This window comes from Electrophorus electricus, chromosome 1, assembly GCF_041902795.1.
Source record: "Electrophorus electricus isolate QZ-2024a chromosome 1, ASM4190279v1, whole genome shotgun sequence".
In the NCBI taxonomy this organism is placed as follows: domain Eukaryota; kingdom Metazoa; phylum Chordata; class Actinopteri; order Gymnotiformes; family Gymnotidae; genus Electrophorus; species Electrophorus electricus.
In genome coordinates this window covers 36,244,509-36,264,975 of record NC_137497.1, presented here as the reverse complement: position 1 = coordinate 36,264,975, position 20,467 = coordinate 36,244,509, and the positions used below count along the sequence as shown (strand labels likewise).

At 44.8% G+C, this 20,467-nt stretch overlaps 3 protein-coding genes across 7 annotated transcripts in view; 2 read left to right on the top strand and 1 right to left on the bottom strand.

Annotated features, from left to right (window-relative positions):
* The window catches only part of LOC145658744 (SH3 domain-containing kinase-binding protein 1-like), a 33,414-nt gene extending 31,912 nt beyond the window's left edge, over nt 1-1,502 (bottom strand). The window contains exon 1 of the mRNA XM_081717932.1: nt 1,203-1,502. Within this exon, the coding sequence (XP_081574058.1) occupies nt 1,203-1,206 (4 nt within the window). The 5' untranslated portion in view covers nt 1,207-1,502. The remainder of the gene's footprint in view (nt 1-1,202) is intronic.
* cnksr2a (connector enhancer of kinase suppressor of Ras 2a) overlaps nt 1-20,467 on the top strand; it is a 214,562-nt gene that overhangs the window by 78,452 nt on the left and 115,643 nt on the right. The gene's annotated exons all lie outside the window — the stretch shown is intronic.
* klhl24b (kelch-like family member 24b) lies at nt 4,421-20,019 on the top strand. Of its 2 annotated transcripts, none has more exons than XM_027008089.3 (7): nt 4,421-4,641; nt 6,112-7,080; nt 9,120-9,304; nt 11,093-11,211; nt 13,990-14,178; nt 17,220-17,408; nt 17,531-20,019. In XM_027008089.3, the coding sequence occupies exons 2-7, from the start codon at nt 6,161-6,163 to the stop codon at nt 17,723-17,725; spliced, it is 1,797 nt and encodes a 598-aa protein (XP_026863890.1). In that variant the 5' UTR covers nt 4,421-4,641; nt 6,112-6,160; the 3' UTR covers nt 17,726-20,019. The 2 variants fall into 2 exon arrangements, with proteins under 2 accessions (XP_026863890.1, XP_026863888.1); XM_027008087.3 differs by having other exon boundaries at nt 6,109-7,080.

Genomic DNA, 20,467 nt, shown 5'->3' with positions numbered 1-20,467 from the left:
AATTCTGAGCAGTGCAGCACACAGGAAATGCATATATTTTTCACTCACTCTAAAGTTTCCTCTCTAAAGAGGAAAAAACAGACCTCAGGGTAAACATCAGGAACTGACTTCCAGACTGCATGAGGTGTGCTTGTGCTTTTCAACCTGTTTTCAGTTTCCCTGCACTGAGCTGCAACTGAGTTTGTCTCCTTTACTTGCATGCGTCCAATGAGTGGACTGTCTCTTATGCCACGTTCACAGTTAGGCAGACAGCCCTGGGTACACAAACACTCTGCAGAACTTAAGAGGATTGTGTTTCTAATTCCCTTACATACTCACCATTACGGTAGATTGTTATGGTACGTGTTCCTAATTCTCACCTCCTCTCAGGTAAGACTCACAATAACATTACTAGCCACTCAGTAAATAAGACTGAGGTAGCTTTAGATCATCTTGACTCATGACCCTCATCCATTAACATTGCTCTTGTTATACAAAGGTATACAAAAAGTGCATCAGAAGACTATCGATTTTAACTCAAACAACAAATAATAAAGTGCCTTGAATTGTTCTAACATAGTTACATTAGACAGTTATACTAGTACACGAGACATTTAAACCAGTGCTGCCCTGGCCTTTGTTGATACTGAATAGCTACTGCAACTGTTACTTCAGGTAGGCCTATCAGTTTGCGCACCATAACGCACCATACACCATCTGTGCAGAAAAGGATAACTGGAAGGCATCCGCTACTATCCTAACCATACACTGCAGAAGAGCAAAGGTGTAAGTTATAAGCTAAGGTCTAATTACGAGATAATAAGTAATTCTCCTTCCACCACATCCTCTTGAAACAATGTAGCAGTGGATACACATAACGGCCAGCTGGATGAACCTTCAGTGGGAAAAGAAATTCAGTTGGAATCTGCGCCCAGTTAACTCTTTCAGATCTTTCAGAAGGCAAACGGGAAAATGTAAACGTGACCACATATTTAATCAGTCACAATCAACTTCAGATATAGTTTGATAGCGATTAAGTTTTAGGACGCTTTGTTAAAGCACTACTAAGTCTTGTGATAAATAAATAGATACGGAATAATGGGACGGAGACTAAACAGGAGCACAACGCAGCTTTTCAGTTGTTCCGTTCTATAAGCAAGCGGATCCCTTATAAGATTTATCCTGTTTATAGCATCCTCCTCAGAACATGTTGTTGTACTTACCCATTTATAAACTTGTTCACGAAGCGTCTTCCTCCAGGAGACTGATATTTGCAATGGAGTAGAAAAAGGCAGAATATCCTCTACTTTCTGGAGATTAAACGCTACGACCCAGCCCCAAGTCGCTAAAATGAGGAATACTGCTGTAAACGAATTGCTAGGCAGGCGGAGCACGGCTTGTAACCATATTCCTCACGTAGTTTTCTTGCACTCCGAGATAACATGGGATAGGGCAACAATGCAAAGCGGAGATGATGTGGACGCTGCCCCGCTGCAATCTCCAATGTACCGCTCGCCTCCCTCGCGCTGTTTCCACCCACCTTGGTCGCCGAGCAAACATTCTCGCGAGAGAACGTGTAGCTAGAGCGCTTATTAATTACACACCAATCGCATTAAGGAGCATAACTCCTATACCTAGAAACCTGTTTTATTAAGTCTGATAATGATTTTCTTACTGAATGTTTAATGGTTCGTTATGAAGTATGATTATAACTTGTCTGCTTATAAAAACTTCCGCTGACTTGCATTCAGTACAACGTTGAATGATGTAAACATGGTTTTTGCCTACGTTGCAGAGGCTTCTGTATTAATGTTAACATACCATAAAAGAATAATAAAAATAAAACTGTGGGATCGCTATGTGGTTGTATTTATCTATTTTTGATGCGTGGCAACTGATTCGAAACCATTTAGATTAGTATATAGATACTAGATAGCTTAGTGCTACCTGGAAAACCGTATGGCTTTCCGGAGCGGTTTTTTCGGAAGCTCTCTGCTGCCCCTATATGGTCATGCGGCGACATAATCACCGTCACATGTCTACATGGGCCAACCTCGCAAACTCATTAATCATTCTGCATTGTATTATATAGGGGAATTCTCATCGTTTTTCTGTATTGGAGGCGTTTTTGATGTGTCCCTATTGCGTTTTGATTAACAACCCCCGCTCCTGTGAGCTTAAGTCTGAGGTGAGGTTTATGCTACTAATGCTGAAGGGACTATCACACACACACACACACACACACACACACACACACACACACACACACACACATATACACACACACACACACAGGGAATGTGCTTTGAACAGCAGAAGCTGGGTACAATGGGGAATAAATCACATGATGTGGGGAGGGGTCAGGGTGACAAAAAAAAAAAGAAGCAAGAGCTAAAGCCATGTAGACAAAATGAAATGTAAGTGAAAAGAGAGGAGAGAGAGATGATGGCAATGGAGAGTGTCACTGTAGTAGGGTGGTAACATATGTGAAGAAACAATAGATTTAAACAGTATAGTTTTGATCTGTGTGCTCTCCCTAAGTTGTACCCATTAGGGCCTCTTCATGTAAACCCCCATGTGAGCAATGCAATCAAAACAATACTTGGCTCCATCCAAAACAGCACAGTATGTGTCAACAGTGTACCACTAACCTCACAAAGGTCACACCCCATATGCAGCATACTGATTATGTGCTTTCCAAAAGTTGGCCAATTTATTTCTTCATGTACTATCAGTACTTACGCATAAAAGTCCATGGAGACATGAAAGCGCTATACAAGGGTGTCTGCTAAATGTTGCGAGTGCAAGTCACTACATACTGCATTTATAGCATGTCATATGTATTTGGTGTTGGAGGCATACTGCCATACTGTTATACAGACTGCAATTACCTGCATATGGACCTGCTAACTGTGGTTAGAAAACCTTATTCAACGTTTTGCCTGACAGTGTGGGGTCATGTAGTAAATCATTTAGTGTGAAGTTAGTTGGGAGGGACATGTGCTGTTCTTTAGATTGTTCATGTTGTAGTAGTGGTGCATCTGTTCATCAATCGCTAATAGTGTTATATAGTTTAGGGTTTCCCCAGAAAAAGGCAGCATCCTGATGGTGATTTCACTATGTGGACTGTGTAAGATGTGTAAGAATGTAATCAACACTGCTAAAAGACTGGAAAGCTGGACACAGGGTTCCTCGTGAATGTCTTTAACTGTATTGTTGACTTTACCACTCCACTGAACTGACATATTTACCTTTGGTAATAGGGGAAATATTTTACATACAATTTAATTCTAATGGCTTATACAATGGAACAGAAGTCAAATCAGTGGCTATTGTGAACAGTGAATTTTTCAGTCTTTTGATTTGGACCTTAAAAGTGCGCTCAGGTTATAAAGTGTCATTGATTCCTATCTTTAAGTTTAAAAAGCAAGGAAACTCGTTTCAGGTACAGATTCTTTCATGTCTGCTTATTTGACCAAAATGTGTTGTCTTTGCTCCACCAGAGGGCAGTGTTTATTCAATGTTATTAATCACCTCACTGGAAATAAGCAAATGGTTTGCTCTCAATGGTGGGTCGGGGAAAGGGATGTTTAACATAACAACGAAATGGCTACTCAATAAAAGGAAATATTAAGAATAGTCTTGGGATGTATAGACGCTGATTTGTTCCCTTACTAACTTTTCCCCCCTTTAGGTGGAACTAATCGAACGTCGTAGATGATTTCAACATCGTGCCCTTGGGCCTCACCATGGCAACAAATAGATTTGTTTTGTACTTGATTTTCCCAGAATGTGTTTAGGAACAGTTTTCACAGAATGGTATAGTTATTGTCTATCCCATTGCAGTACTCACTGTACAAATAATATCTACTATATGGACGGCACTCTGGGTACGACTAGACTACATTAAACTATTTATTCGTTGACTTAGTGGGCCGCAATGACGAATCATGAACAAAAACATTTCGACTGTCATAGCAAGCGTGTGAATCTGTACATTTTAATTTTCACACAAAAATCCTTTGCATTTGCTAATGTCAGCGTCACAGTCCGGGGACAAAATAAGAGTTAAATGAAGGTTAAGGCCTTAAATGGCTTGAATCGGGTAACTTATTTATATACGCGTGCGACTTTTAAAGCTTCTTAAAACACGTAAATAATTCAATTTTAATAGCTCATCCTCATTAACATTAACTCTACAAAACACGTGTGTTGATCTTAATCGAAAGAAATTAACTTTCCTAGCCTCTACAGCTGTTGAAATGTTTGTAAACAATTATCTGCCATGTGGCACTCTGAAGTACACTGGGAAGTGTAGTTCAAAAGGATTTACTTGCCTTCGAAACGCAGCAGGCAGTTGAACTACATCTCCCACAAACGCCGTGCTGTCATCTCATTGGTTAGTCAGTGTTTTGAGGACATGACGGTAATGCGATAGGGTGGTGATATGGACCGCTGTGCTTATTGTTTTAGAGTTCTTTGTGGAGCTTTTCTAGGACAGAAATGACAGCCAAGGGATAGTCTTGGATTAGAGAGAGTCAGCGATCAAGGAGCAAAAGAGAGGGCCAGTGTTCCAGCAAGACTCTGTTTTTCACAAGTACACATTTAAACTACAAATAGTGCGAAGTTGTACGAAGTAGTACGAACTTGTGATTTATAAAGGTAGGCTTTGCTTATGCGTATTATGTTGAGTTAATAAATATGGTAGTCTTCCTTATAGACTATCTAGTTTTTACAGAGCGGATCGCTAACAAGTTTACATAAGTATAACTGTTGTATTATATTCTGTCCTGTTCTGTTGCAGTGGCTGCTGGTGTTGTGATGAAAATTTCGAATTTGCTAATAACAATAAAAACGTGTAAGGAATAGGCATTGGCAATTAGAAAAGTCTTGGTCTGTAAGTAGCAGCCTTGAGCTGAAGGTAGCCTGTGCCGCATTAGTGCGCGCTCCCAGCAAACAATGGCCCGGGCTGCGAACAACGTGACCGTCTTTCCCAGCGGAGACGCGCTGTTGACATCTTTAAGCCGTCTATAGGTCGGAACGTACCGTCTTATGTTTTAGACAATTAAGTTTGACCGTGTTTCGTTTTTGATATACAGCATAGATTATCGGTTTGGAGGACGTTGGCATGTTTGTCCTCTTAGAAGCTGTGGCTAACTTTGTAAAGTTCATTTATGTTAATATTTACATATACTTCTATATCGTACTCTTTTCCTAATTATGAGTGCATCCGGGTTTTATTTTATAACTCCTCCAACCCGAATCATTTACACATTACAGTTTTATATTGCGTCATTCTGTTGCGTGAAGTCTCCAACTGGTTGGCCTGTTTCTAACCTGTCCACTTAAAACTTAACCGGCTAAGGCCCGCGGCGCCGCAGAAGGTGATTCTCACTGAACTAACAAGGGAGTGTCTTTCTGATGACATTCCCTTGGTGTCTGGGGGTTGAAGCGTTTGCTCAGAAGTGCTTTGTTCTTCTCATTTTGTTGAATGCAACCAAACATTAGGGGGCAGCAGATAAACTGGGTTTACAGTCAGTTTAGTCGCGTGGTAAATACACCTTGATACGTTACCTGTAGGCCGACAAAGAAAGGGTTGCCAGGTTTTCTATAACAGCGAATCTCCACGTTTGGATGTTTATCTTGAAATTTATCTAGAAAGTGAGAAAATTGAGTAGGCTTAACTTTTTTCCCTTAATAAAATGTGTCTGCAATGCAGTGAGATTAAATATACAGCATAATCTTTTAGTATAAGCAGGGATGAGAAAAAAGGAACTGAATTAAGAAAAAACGCAACAACAAGAAAGGCGGAGCAACAAATACAACACTAAATTGCTGAAAATGTGTCTATCAAATATGTCGCCAATTTTCTTCTCTCCTCATCTTCAAGATTTTTCATCGTCTATATTTTATGGCAATATGATCACTTTGGAATCTTTTTCCAAGTAAATAAATGATGATGCAGATTAGAATAAACAAAATAATTCTGATATTACAGTATATTTTTCATTACAGTTACCCTATCCTATAGCTTCAAGTTAAACCTTACATTTGTGTTTGTATGGCAAACCAATACAGCAGGACATGTGAATGACCCAGTCCTGCTTCTTTGTGTCCTCTTCCTCTCAGCAGAACCATCTGTTTCTGAGTAGGGCCCTAGGCCTGACACATTCTGGCAGCCATGGTACTGATCCTGGGTAGGCGTATGAACCGGGAGGACTCAGCAGTGCGCGAGTCGCCGGCGGTCAAGCGTAAGGTCCTGGAGATGGACACCAAGGCGTTGAACAGCCATGATGTCTTCGACTTCTCCTCGGGTCCGTGCCATGCGGAGAGTGTCCTGCAGATGTTCAATGAGTTCCGCGATGCACGCCTCTTCACGGACGTGGTGATCAGCGTGGAGGGCCGCGAGTTCCCGTGCCACCGCGCTGTGCTGTCCGCCTGCAGTAGCTACTTCCGCGCCATGTTCTGCAATGACCACCGCGAGAGCCATGAGATGCTCGTGGAGATCAACGGTATCCGCGCCGAGGCCATGGACGCCTTCCTGCACTATGTCTACACGGGCCGCGTGCGCATCACCACCGACAACGTGCAGTACCTGTTCGAGACGTCCAGCCTGTTCCAGATCACCACGCTGCGTGACGCTTGTGCCAAGTTCCTGGAGGACCAGCTGGACCCATGCAACTGCCTGGGCATCCACCGGTTTGCCGATGCCCATTCGCTCAAGCAGCTGGCCAGCCGGTGCCGGGCGTACGCCCTGCAGAGCTTCGGCGATGTGGCCCTGCACGAGGAGTTCCTGGACCTGCGTGTCGATGAGCTGGAGGAGTACATCGCCAGCGACGACCTGGCCGTTGGTAAGGAGGAGACGGTGTTCGAGGCAGTCATGCGCTGGGTGTACCACGATGTGGAGCACCGGCGCCCCATGCTCCGCCAGCTACTACTCCACGTGCGCCTGCCGCTGCTGCACCCCAACTACTTTGTGCAGACGGTGGAGGGTGACCAAATTATCCAGAATGCACCCGAATGCTACCAGCTGCTACACGAGGCGCGCCGCTACCACGTGCTCGGCAACGAGATGATGTCTCCCAGAACCCGGCCACGCAGGTACGGCCACACGGGGGGGCTTTTCTCTTAGCGATATCTGTCTGGTAGCTATTAGACAGAGAAGAACACAAATAGCCTTTCACATCTCTGTTGAACACCCCACTTCTGGGCCTTTCTCTGCGAGGTCGGGTTCCGCCGGGTGTGCTCGGCTCATCGTTCCACCACCGTCTCTGCCTGCTCAGTAGGGGAGAAGACTTTCTGTTCCAGCTGCTGGGTTGGTTGAGCCACTCATCAAAGCATGGCTTTGTTAGCGTAGTCTTTATCAGCTTAGCTTCTCTGCCGTGGCACATGAGAACAAACCCGCGACAGGCTGCAGTTTGCCAGTTATTGTTGCCTGGCTTAAAATAGCTTTGATCGAGCGCTGAGTCGCGGAACTCAAAAACGTAGCCAGTAGCTGTTTTTTTCCACAGGTGAACTTCCTGAAAGCGCGCAAGCACAGGTTCAAACATGCGTGTGGGCAATGACTTGAAAGCAGGTGAAGGGGTTCGGTGCACAGGGCTCTGGCGGGAAGCGGGCTAATAAGTCAACTGAAAAGAGGCGGGAGAGCAGTGAGTGCTCTGGGCTGGTAAATATAAAAGACACTGGGAACAGCGCCGTTTCAGAAACCATGCCCTGTTTATATCCTGTCTATCTTGCCAGACAAAGAAACGATGAGAAGCCAATTCTGCTAGGAGCCATTCAACTGGGCAGAGTATGACCTGCACACATTCCTATGCTGCCATCCCCCTTCCACCTGGCTGAACACCTGGCTGAACACTCGGCCTTCACAGCCTGCTCCCGTGTGAGCCCATGTGCTCTGTTTTTGTTCCCTGATGGATGGTGGAAAAGCAGTAAAAGGGTGGCTGGCTTTGTTATTGTTGTTGTTGATTTGGTTGGTTGGTTGTTTTTGTTTTTTTTCCCCAGTGCTTAACCGAAGGACTTAGGAATGTGACTGAACCCAAAATAGCCTCCTTTCTGAATGTATCGGTTAAACTCTTAAACTTGCAGTTTTAGTTGGCTGTAGTGGAAGTGAAGGTGGCAGGATAGCTCAGTCACCAAGACAGTATCACGTGACCGAGTCGAACAGTTACAAAAGGTCAGTGAACAATTCGCTCTCCAGATAACAAAAGAAAAAGTGTCTATCTCCTTTGTGCGGTGTGTAAGAGGAAGAATGCCTTTGACCAAAAACATTCTACACACCGAGAAAGTGAAAGAGGTGAGTTTCTGTTCAGTCGGGTGTCAGTTTGCAGCCAACAGAGGGCCATGGTTACCACTCCCTCTGTCTCCAGGCAGATCAGATCCAGCGCTCCCCTCGCTTGCAGCTTTTTGGTCTGGTAATCATATAACGATCTTTATTTTCAGCACTCTTGCCCAAACGATTTGAGCAGGAAGTCATTCACCCTGTGCCAACAGAGAAACAGCCTGGTCGCACAGCGCATGTTAAAATGTCCACTTTGTTTCCTGGAAAGGTCACACGCAGGTGGCAGTGTGTTTGTGTGGCAAGGCAGTCGGTCGTAGCTGTTAGCCACTCGAGGCCCTCGTGACCGACCTTGCTCTCTGAGGGGAACCGCAGTTCAGCTCTTACTTTAACTGTTTCGCTGCTGCGCTACCTCCTCCCATGAGAGAGAGAGAGAGAAAGGGAGAACGACAGTTTTTATGGGAAAGGGGAGAGAGAGTTTAGATCAAATGTTTCCCCTACAAAGTGCTCGTGTTCGCTCTAAGTTCACCTCTTGCTCTCGGCGGTAATCCGGCATGCTGTTCACCGCTATTCTTAGCGCTCTCTCTGTTCAGAGACTCCCCGGGGGTGAAAACTGGCCAAACAAACATGTTTACTTAATGAGTTCCACTGTGCAGGGGTCATCATAGCTCACAACACCGTGCATGTGCATATTGTTAAACTGAGTTGTCTTTTCCAAGGCTGTCACATTTGACTAACAGAAGTGTTTCCCTTTTATTTTACTCACCAGGTACAATGAGTGTAATAAACTTGCTATAACCTGATAAATTATGCAGAAGTGATCATGTACGTCTGACCTGGGGGCTCTGTTGTGTTCTGGCAGGTCCACGGGCTTCTCGGAGGTCATCGTGGTGGTTGGAGGCTGTGAAAGAGTGGGGGGCTTCAACCTGCCCTACACAGAGTGCTATGACCCTGTGACTGGAGAGTGGAAATCATTGGCCAAACTGCCCGAGTTCACCAAGTCCGAGTACGCTGTGTGCGCCCTGCGGAATGACATTCTTGTGTCAGGTGAGACATGTGGCCTCGAAATATGTTCAGAAGTGGTCCTGCTATAATGCCTGGAGATGAAGGAAGTGGTAATTGGCTGGAACGGTCGAGTGTGACTAAAATAACATAATTTATAGTTTTTCAGGAACCGCAGGAAGATGAACGTGTGGGTGGACGTATGTCTCAAAATTGTTCCAGAAAAGGAATACAAGAGGGTTTTAATGTGCTTTTATCCGGTAAAGGGCAGGCCTTACAACTTCAGTTACATTTACATTGGCTTGTGCCCACCCCCTCTTTTCTACTCTCTTCATCGCTATCCTAGAGGTTTGCAGTCCCCCAGCTGGTTGCCGTTTTTAAACTGTTCCAGCTCCAAACACAGCTCTTTGGGGCGGTCAGGTGCTGTCTAATGTTCATTACCTGCCTGAGGTGTGTTAGGGAATCCAACCACTGTGAGAGGAAAAACCGAGAGCGAATGAGAGCTAGGCAGAGAGGAGGTGGGTGGGGTCTCAGAGTGTTCTGTTTACATTTGCCATGTGTCAAGCTCTCCCATGTCTCTGTGAGAACAACTCTGCATGCCAGCAAGTCTCTCTCTCTCTCTCTCTCTCTCTCTCCCTCTTTCTTTTTCTCCACTTACTCTCATTTTGGATCTCTCTTCCCTTCTGAGACTGTTCTTTCAGAATCCCCCATATTTTACTTTTAATATACATAGTTAATATGCAGGAGGAGGTGGAATAGGACTAAGCCTGGTTTTGTATATCAAGGCACCAGTAATAATTTCAGGATCCAACCTCCAGAATTCTGCTGCCAGACACCCACGGCATAGAGTCATGTGGTGGGGCCGGAATAGTGCAGACGCACTGGTGGGGCAGACTGGCATTCTGGATCTCTCCCTACACTCAGTGAGGGCTGCCATCTCACTCCACACAGCTGCTGGCAGTGCGGGCAGGGCTACCGAAGCACTGGCACTGAGAACGGATTTTGTTATCGGCTCTGTTGTCATGGTGGATGACACACATTATTTCCCTGCATTATGGTACTTATGGTTAAAGTATGAACTGCTCTGTCTCCATTCTCTTGCTCCCCACATTTTATTCTCTTTCTCTCCCTCTTTCTCTCTCTCTCACTCACTCACACACTTGTAATTCCATATTCCACAATTCCTCATGGCTGGAGCCCCATTCATCATGCATCATGTGCTTCAGTTTGGAATGTAAGGGAAATTATGACCCAATCGTGTGTGTGTGGTTGTTCCTCTAACTCTTCATACTGCTTGCTATCTTAGAAATTGTTCTAGTGGTTTATAGCCTGTGATTCATCGGTCACTGGGAACAGCTGTGACATGCCTCATCCCTGCTGGTCTTGACTGTAGTTGTTATAACATCATTTATCCAGAGAGAAAGACTTAATGGTAGTTAAATCGCAGAGCAAACCTGCCTTTTTAAGTGGATAAAATCCAGATGCGCAAGACACGAGAAACGACCAGTGTTGCTGAGGTGTTTCTTCCAGTGTTGGTCTGATGTCAACCCATTACACAGAGGTTGAACCATTTGCACTTGCTCACACTTATTGCTTTCCTTTTCTAATAACACTAAGAACTTGACTGAAAATATGGTCATTTTTCACTAAATGTTATAATGCAGGTGAACCCAAACTCATTATCAGATCATTTTAATTTCAGATATTTTTTTAAAATCGCATATAGAATGGTTGTAAATATGAGGGTGATTATTTGCAGCCTTCGCCTCAGTCCTTTCAGGCCTCGGAGTGGTTTTTGGCACAGCCCTGAGTCTGCTGTGTGGCTCGTTTCAGGGGGTCGCATCAACAGCAGGGACGTGTGGATGTACAACTCTCAGCTCAACATCTGGATCCGCGTGGCCTCCCTCAACAAGGGCCGCTGGAGGCACAAAATGGCTGTGCTGCTTGGCAAGGTGAAGCTCCCTCGCACGCACTATACTCCTTATGGTTTCCGCTCTTCACAAGAAAATCCGCATTGCTGTGCTGCTTCCTGTAAAGTGAGTGCCTTGTTTTCAACGATTTGCTCAAACCTGACGAACTCATAGGCAAGGAGCTTAAACCCATTTGTGCAACTAGATTAATTAAACTTGGCTGAAACAAAGATTTATGTGGCCTTGCTGGCCACCTCAGCAACGAGCGAGAAGCAACCGTTTTTTCTTCAGCAAAAGGGCAGAGCGAAACATTGTTATTATATGCCCATGGAGGGACTTGTGGTTGTTGAACTTCATTTAGGCTTGAATTCCATTTCCTGTTGAACAACAAGCATTTGTGGTCTTTTCATAACATAATAATTAAGCTCAATTAGCCAGTGCATGCTTGGTCGCCGGCTGTCTGACTGCCTGTGTTTGGTTTTTACACTCTACAGGTTCACCTCTCGCTCAGGAGGCTTCCTGAGTCTGCCTTCCAGCCTTAATTTCATTATTTGTTTCTCTTGTTTGAGGTTTGTTTTTTGTTTTTTTTTTTCTCTGTTTGTTATTCAGTTTGTAATTATTCTCCTCACCCTGGGAGTCACTCAGCTTCGTGACGGGCTGGTTACAGTGGGCTACTTTGCATACGTACCTGGCTTGATATGTATGTAGGACCTTGCAAACAAATCATAGGAACGCTATATGTTGATGACGGCAAATTTCCTCGTGTCGAAAGTGTTTTTAAAAAAAAAAAGGATTACGTTGCTGGGAGAGGAGGGGTTGCAACGGTTGTTGTGAAAAGTCGGCCTACTCTGGGAAAGGCGCTTTTGTCTCTACAGGCTCAAGGCGATATTTCAGAGCATCAGGTGTGTTTTCGCGGGGACCAACGGGCAAAGAGTGTGAGCTTGTGCAATAACGGCATGTGTTAACACTCTGCTCTCCGCGAATAAACGTCTCTTCTTGTTTACGTCCTCGTCCCAACCACAGCACAGCCCCATTCTGTGGCTGAGTGTATATTAAAGTCTGATCGCTGCAATGACGGTGACACTGTAGACGTGATCGCGCGCCAAGCCAAGCGCCAGTCTGCGCACACTATCTAAGAAACTTTTACCTGCCTGAAGTTTGATAGGCTTATTTGGTTGAGTCTGTTCTTCTTACAGCAGCATTGATGCAGTACTAAAACTGGCACGGTGGTGGTGGTAGTGGGTGCGGAGCTGGTCCATGTTCACGAGGCACAGTGGTATTTTACACACGCCAGTGGCACTGCTAGGGTGAGAATGGTCTGCCACCCAGAATGACCAACAGAGACGGACCACCGACGGAGGGCTGGACGAGAGTGGCTGGTGGGCCCTCTCTCAGCAGGACGGTAGCTATAGGCAACAGCTCGGGACACAGAGGACCCGACACCACGTGCTGTTGTGATTTGCATGGTGTGAATGAATTACAATTTCTCCTGGTTTTTAGAGCACGTTTCTGGGTACATGTTAACACTTTCTTTAAAAAAACAAAAACATTTGTAGTAAATTTAATAAGGAGCGTTGATTTATAGGAGGCGGTAAGATTTATTAATTTTTTTGTTCTTACATGAGATGCCTCTGAAAATGAACAAAGAGGTGGTTCTGAGCCTCGTGTGTGGGGCATGTTGCTATACATTGTTCTAGCATGTTCTAGCTCCACCCATGGCCCAAATGGCTCCAAGCTACATCTCTTTAACATCAATGTGATTATGGCGCACCTTGTGACTGCCTGTGCCCCCGTGTGGTGGGCAGGCACAAAGCACCTTATACTTCAGGTGTGCTCCTAGGTGCACTTCCAATTGTGAAAGACGAAGCCTGTGGTTTACGTAATCTCATGTCTTACTGTTACGGTAAAGCATCAAGTTCCTGCTTTCTGGATGCGATGCTGTTTTAGCTGCACACAGCACGGAGGTCCTATTTATGCTGCCTCTTTTCTGATTACCAGTGTACTCAAAAGCAAAATATTCAGGGACTCTGCAACATGGCATCTAGCAAATACCTCAAGCCCTTGAATACACTGGCCCTGTTTTGACTTAAAACATAGGCTTTGTGAAACGTGATCTGGGCAAAAAAGGACAAGGAGTTCAGGATTTAGTAATAACCGTTAAATCGGTTGGTCATTGTTAAGACAGTGTTTGCTTGGGAGAGTGATCTATTATAACAGTATTATAACAGACAAGCAATGTTTAATCAGAGTTCCCTACAGTGCTTGTAAACAGTATTCTACAGCAGCGTTGCTTTGCAACCTTATCTTTCCTGTATTATATCCACTGATGACATCAGCACACATAACTATGACACAAAGCCAATATAAAGATTAAGAGATGAGCACAAAAGTGTGCGTGTGCGTGCGTGTGTGTGTGTGTGTGTGTGTGTGTGTGTGTGTCTGTGCGTGTGAGTGCTGCTCCGCATCTCTGTCTCTGTCATGTGTAAAGACATGCCGCGGAAGGGCTGAACACCTCTCGTTCTACCTGAATGACCTGCCCTGTTCCACTTACCTATTCTTAAATACAGACAGACAAGTGATGGAGTGTGTTTCCTTGATGTCATTTCGAAAATACTTAACCGTTGATATGTTTTGTGGCATGGCAACATGCAATAACAAATGTTTAATTTACCCTTGCTCTTTGTCTTTTTGTCTCTGCCACCCACATCTCTCTCCCTCTTTTCCTTTCTTCTCCTCTTCCCATTTCCCTTTTTCTTCCTTTCTACTACTGCCTCCCTCTCTCTCTCTCCTCGCGCTCTCCTTTTCACTCGCTCCTCACAGGTGTACGCTGTGGGTGGCTTTGATGGCCAGTCTCGCCTAAGCAGCGTGGAGTGCTACGACTCCTTCTCCAACCGCTGGACAGAGGTGGCACCCATGAAGGAGGCAGTAAGCTCACCCGCAGTGGCTGGCTGTGTCAACAAACTCTTCGTCATCGGCGGAGGCCCTGACGACAACACCTGCTCCGATAAGGTGAGGCTGAAAGAGCTAGCCAGACCATTTAAAAACCACAGAGCCACCCAAATTAACTGAACAGCTGTGGGTACCTCCTAAAGTAAATGCATGACGCAAATCCTGGCCATGGTGTCAGGATGATGCACAAGTCGTTAGGTTTTGTCATCGCTACAGGAGTGAGCTTAAGGCTTTGAAAGCTGAGTCATCTTCATTAAAATGTAGTTTTCCACGGCCCTTAGTTGTTCCTAACAGAATCCACACTTGCTGATTGGAGAGGGAAAGAAGTCCCGCTCACAAGTCAAGTCCTTGGCATGCTGCTTGAGCTTCTGTGAAGTCTCTGTGTTACACTTAAGACAAGAACTGTCAAATATAGGTTCTTAGTTACTAGTGTTTCATAACTGGCCATGGTGCCAAATAGATGAACCTCATATACAGTGATATGTTACAGAGGTACTGACAGATTATAACGTACCAACATCACCGACCATAGAAAATAGTAGACTTTGTCAGAGGATCACTGTGACCCACTCATCTGAGCCTTGGAAGCAGACTGGTCCCACCTTTGGTGTTGGATGCCAGGCTTTGGGGGGTGGGTTTCAGTGCACCATGGCCCAATTTCGCCTCCAGCAGCACAGTGTGCTGGCCAGCCTGCACTAGCAAATGCCTTATGGTGCTGCCCCCTAATGGTGGTCTGCTGTAAGGCCACTCTGACCTGGATCTGTCAGGCTTGTGCTGATATGTTCTCCAGGTGACTGCATGGAGTGGAGCACTCTGCCGGGCCCAGCTACAGATATTTGCTGGTGCCCGGACAATGCACTTTGACTGCTACTCAGACCTGCCTGTCTCTGGTACTTTCAGAGACCCTAACTTGCATCCTATGCTCTTTGGTTCCTGCAAGGTAAACCTCGCCCAATAGTGTATCATCGTACTTTTCACAACCATAACACTGGTATGCAATGCAGCTCATTTATGGTTTACAATGATTTTTCAACACTAGAGCTTTTGTCCGACCTCAGCAGACAGACAGGGCTGGTTTCAGCGTGTTTACTAGATCGTGTGACCCATCCTCCTTTGACATGAAGGCGGAGGGCTCTTGTTTATTTGGTTATTTTTCAGCGACTGTAGTTCTGCATTCCTCCTTCATCTGTGGGGGACTGTGGGATGGAGGAGGTCCCAAACGCTGATGTCATTGTCCATAGCTCCCATATATCTGTTCTGATTGGTTAATGTGGGCAAGGAGGCCAGGCGGGGTTGGTGGGGTGGGATTGATGACGGCTCCGGGTGCTTGATGGCTCCGGCCGATCCTCAGCATGCAGCATCTGCTATTTCCAGATGGTGTGAAAGTGTGGTCTCTGACATTCACGCCTCCCCCACTCTCTGGTCTGACAATTCCAGCAGGGTGAAGAATAAGGATTGAAATAGAACCAAGGGCCTCTTTCTCTATCAAAGTGTGTGTGTGTGTGTGTGTGTGTGTGTGTGTGTGTGTGTGTGTGTGTGTGTGTGTGTGTGCGCGCGCGCACCTCATTCCTTAAACAGCTGTGCCCCTTCATAAACTATACCTCCATGAGCTTACATTGTCTTATCAGTGTAGATGTTTTTGTGAGCACAGTTCCATCTGTGGAAACTTTAGCCACATTAGCACCACTCAGTCAGTGTTGAATCTGTGCTGAGCGTGGTTTACATTGTGAGCCTTTAACAGAAGATGGCTACATTTCTCCTACATTGCTGGAAAAAGCAAATAACTGTCACGGAATGTTCACCTCCCCCGAGTCAAGTGGTATGGCCGGCCACGTGCAGTGGGAAGGCTGTTTTGTTTGTAACCACACCTCCACACACGTGCACCCTGTTCGTCCAAATGTATATAAACCCATGTTAAAGTGTGCCAGGCGTTGGTTATTGTAGACGTAATGTCTGAATGTAACGCGTGGTGTTAGATGTATTCTTGTGTATCATGTTTGTTTAAAGTCAACCGCTTCATGTCCATGTATATCGTTTTTAATACGTGAGTGCCGTTGTCGTTTATGTTAATAAATGTTCGTCCCAGTCGGTGGAGTCTGTGCGTCCTGCCCCTCGCCCTGTGGCACACGGGCCACCACACGTTACAATAACTCCTTGTCTTGATTTCATCAAGATTACATACCTGCATATCATGCCTGACATAGCTGGTAAATTTAGCTCTAGGAACTGTTATAAACAGCAGATGGTTTCCTTCAAGAGAACGCAGCAGTCAGCACATGTGCAGGTAATCTCTCTCTGCCAGCAGTAACGGTGTGTTCCCTGCGGTGGGTAAACCCTCTTTTTTATTGTTATATTACTATTTGAAAGATTAGACTGCAGCAGACTGATTACCTGGTCTCAATCTACTGCTGCGTGCGAGATAAATGCTCCGTTTCCGTGGAATCACACAGCACATTTTTACACCAATCAGAATATAAGGCTGCTGTAAATCACATGCTTCAACACACTGTTCTGTATGGCAATGTTGTCATTTTCAGAGAGTGTTGGGACAGGTTTCGGCAGTTATTTTATATAAACCTTTTAGTTTTCAATAGGAAAGGTGGTGTGGACAAAGTCCTAAAAGTATACACATCTTTCTCTTAAATGAAGTAACATAATGTGTAACATTTTTATTTTAAAGAAAGTGAAAGTCAAACATCTGAGAGATGCATTTGCATTGCTAATTAAGAACTTGCACTAAAAGTTACCCAAGTAATGAAAGAAGAACTAGAACTTGTGTAAGGGAGGGAATCAAATCGCAGTCCCCAAGGTCCAGGTTTCGCACGCTCCCTTTACCCAGGGGCCAAGCCAAGTCGGCAAGTTACATGAATCATTTATTCAACGACAAGAGATTACAAAATCCAGGACCAGATTTGGAACTGAGGTCTAGTTTTGAATAACATTCAAAAGGTGTAAGGTTTCTCTGTGAATTTGCTGGTGACAGACAATGTAAAAGGTGTGAAATGTTTTCTCTATTCAAACAGCTACACTTAATTTTCCTTCATTGTAGAAAGTAATCATTAGTGGGTTCTCCCCTCCTGACGATGTGTCCCTTCTTTCAGGTCCAGTGCTATGACCCAGAGTCAGACTCCTGGTTGCTAAGGGCCAACATCCCCATTGCGAAACGCTGCATTACAGCTGTCTCCTTTAATAATCTCATCTATGTGTCTGGGGGCCTCACCAAATCCATCTACTGCTACGACCCTGCAGAGGATTACTGGATACACGTGGTCCACACCTTCAGTAAACAGGTACCGCTCTCAGCTTGTTGGGTGAGAATGCGAAGGCTTGTGTAACGTTACATAGCCTGGGTTTGCCTCTCTTTGACTATTTGTATCTTTCCCTGGTCTCCTCTCTCTGTCTCTCTCTGTAGGAGAGCTGTGGTATGTCCGTGTGTAATGGGAAGATCTTTATCCTGGGAGGGCGTGGCGAGAACGGGGAGGCATCGGACAACATTCTGTGTTATGATCCAGCCACCGGCATCATCACGGGCGTCGCCGCTATGCCCCGCCCCATCTCCTACCACGGCTGTGTCACTATTCACCGCTACAATGAAAAGTTCTACTGATGACCCCAAAACACACATACACGCACATGCGCGCGCGCGCACACACACACACACACACACACACACACACACACACACAAACACACCGTGCTGCAGGGATGAGATAAGCTGAGCCGATGGTAGCACCTGCATGTCCCCACAACCTCTCCAACCACAGGCTGGGGGTTCAGGCAGTCCTGCTAGTCAAACCCATTACTGCACAGGGTCCAGCCCCTTACATGCGTTCATACAGCATCCTCGTGGATGCAGCTTATAGCTCACTGATGAAATCACTGCATGCAAAAAACATCCTCCGAGAGGGATGCGTTTACCAGTGAGGTTAGCATCTCTGTATGCCTCTGCATTCACTTAGTCTGGTAGGCCTCCTAGTTTTCTAAGCCTTGTGACCCTGAACGCCTCCCTTGCCTTTCAGGCAAATGCCTCGTTTTGTTTCTGTTTGCCATTTTTATTATTGTTGTTGTTGTTGTTATTACTACTACTACTACATTATTATCTTTGTTTTGTCATTTATTGCTATTTTATTACAGTGTATGGTGATCATGTGGTTAATTGGGAACGGTGGATGATTGGGGGTAAATGGTGGATGAGCGGGGCGGAGAGAGCCAGAGCTTTTGATAGTGATATCGGACCCCTGCAATCTGTTTGTGTGCGTGTGTGTGTGTTTGTGTTGGCAGAGAGGGTAAGACATGTACTAACACGCATGCATCGACTTGCAAGGAATGCCATTTGCAGAGGTCTGTGGTTGAGTTTTATTAGTGTGTGTTTTCACTACTCTTGTGTTCATACATGTTTAGCAAAAGTGATTGGTGATCAGTAGCATTAAGTACCATGTGTGGATTCCTTGACATGTACTCAACACTGTGCTCATTGAGTTAACAGAAAGCCATTTACAGGATAGCAAACCCAGTTCTGTAGAGTGGATGTGAATAGGACCCCATGGATTTTCATGTGTCATATTCTGTGGAGGTCACTCAGAATACCTCACAGCTGAGAGTAACTGTCATTTGAGCCTATTAACAATCTATTGAACATATTTGCCCAAATTTAACAAATAAATAATAATAATTAGTAGCAGTATTTTTATTTATTCATAGTGAGCAGACAGGCTCCATATTCCTGTGAGTTAACATGCTGGTCAGATCAAATTGTAATGTTAGGACCACATCTATGAGCGTGTTGGTATTGTTTGTTTTTATTTGTTGTTTTTTAAGTTATTTATGTTTGGTGAAGGTTTGTGAACCTCAACAAGGCACTTTTTAGCCCTTTTTTAAAAATGCTTTTTCCCTTCCTTACACACATGCTCTATTGTAAATATGGCCTGGGGCTTTCTTCCTTCACTGTATCAGAATGAGCCCACGCCAGACTTGCGGCTGAGTCGAGGGCCTGTCGGACCTGTCTGGCAGCGCAGACCGCTGCCCTCACTTCACACACTCCCCTTCAACCCGTTTATGGCGTGTGTAGTGCAGGACACAGAAAAAGGATGTAGCAGAGAGAGAGAGAGAGAGAGAGTGAGTGAGTGAGAGTGCACCTGCCTGCCTCATTAAACATATGGGATGATGTACTCACCCCTAAAGTTTTCTCTGTCCCCACTCCGTCACCCAAGGTGAGCAGGGGACAGTCTAATAAAATATAACAGTATTTGAATCAGATGGTTAAAACCTGCTGTTCCAAAGGAACTGAGATGCCTTATGTGCAGAGATCAGACACTAATGTGACCTTCACTATTCCACTTCTGTAGTGATTCAGACTTTGTTTTGTTTTTCTTAGTGTCATGGTGTTTTGGTGTGTGGCATTTCGAGTGTGTCTTTCAGTGTGTTTTTTTTTAAAGAAGTTAGCTTATGATAATGATTATTGTAATGACGACAGACTGGTTTCACAGCTAGAGCTATGCAAGTAATAGCCCTTGGGATGCAGAATCTACTGTGCATGTGAGGAATTGCGTAAGTTGTACCTCACAGTCATTGTTTCGTTTCAGAATTGCAGACTTGTCAAGACAGGAAAACTGCCTCTCACTTGTCCTCACAATGGCCTTTGTGGCAAATGGAACATAGCGAAACCTTTATGCCACGCAAGTGCACCATAGAACCATCCTGTGCACTTGAACAGAAGCCAGACACCTGCCTTCTGTTATTTCCAGTGCGATATGGTAAATGAGAGAGAGACAGCAGTTTTGTTTATTCCTCTTTGTATACATGTTTTCCCCGACTGATTGAAATGTATGAAAGCTCTGTATAACCTATATGTACTGAACTTGATGTTGCCTTAATAAAGCCGTTTTTTATATGGCTTTGTAATACATTGTCAATGATGCTGTTTTTCCTATCTGACTTTGTCTCATTAGATACTTAATGAGCTAAGGCTCATCAGGTGCCATGTAGCGAACCTCCGTGCAAACCCAATCACTCTAAAGTGGCTCGTGTGCTCTGAGTTCAGACTACAGTGAACCAGTGTGCTGTACTGTCGCTCCAACCCCAGCCAAAGGGATGTAGAATGCCTTCACCTGCTTTCTACACAATGTTTTCTTCTTGATTAAATGTTTCTTGTTGGTTTTAATTTAAAATTCTGAGTTAAAAATTTTAAGATAAAAATGCTTCCTGGCATCACATGGTTATGTGAGGATGGAACCTGGGTATCTGAGGATATTGGACAAATTATTCTCTTCTTGGATCTCTTCTCTTGTAACAACTTCCTCCTTCGTGCAAAGGAATATTATTTATTGCCAACAGAACATAACTGTGCTTA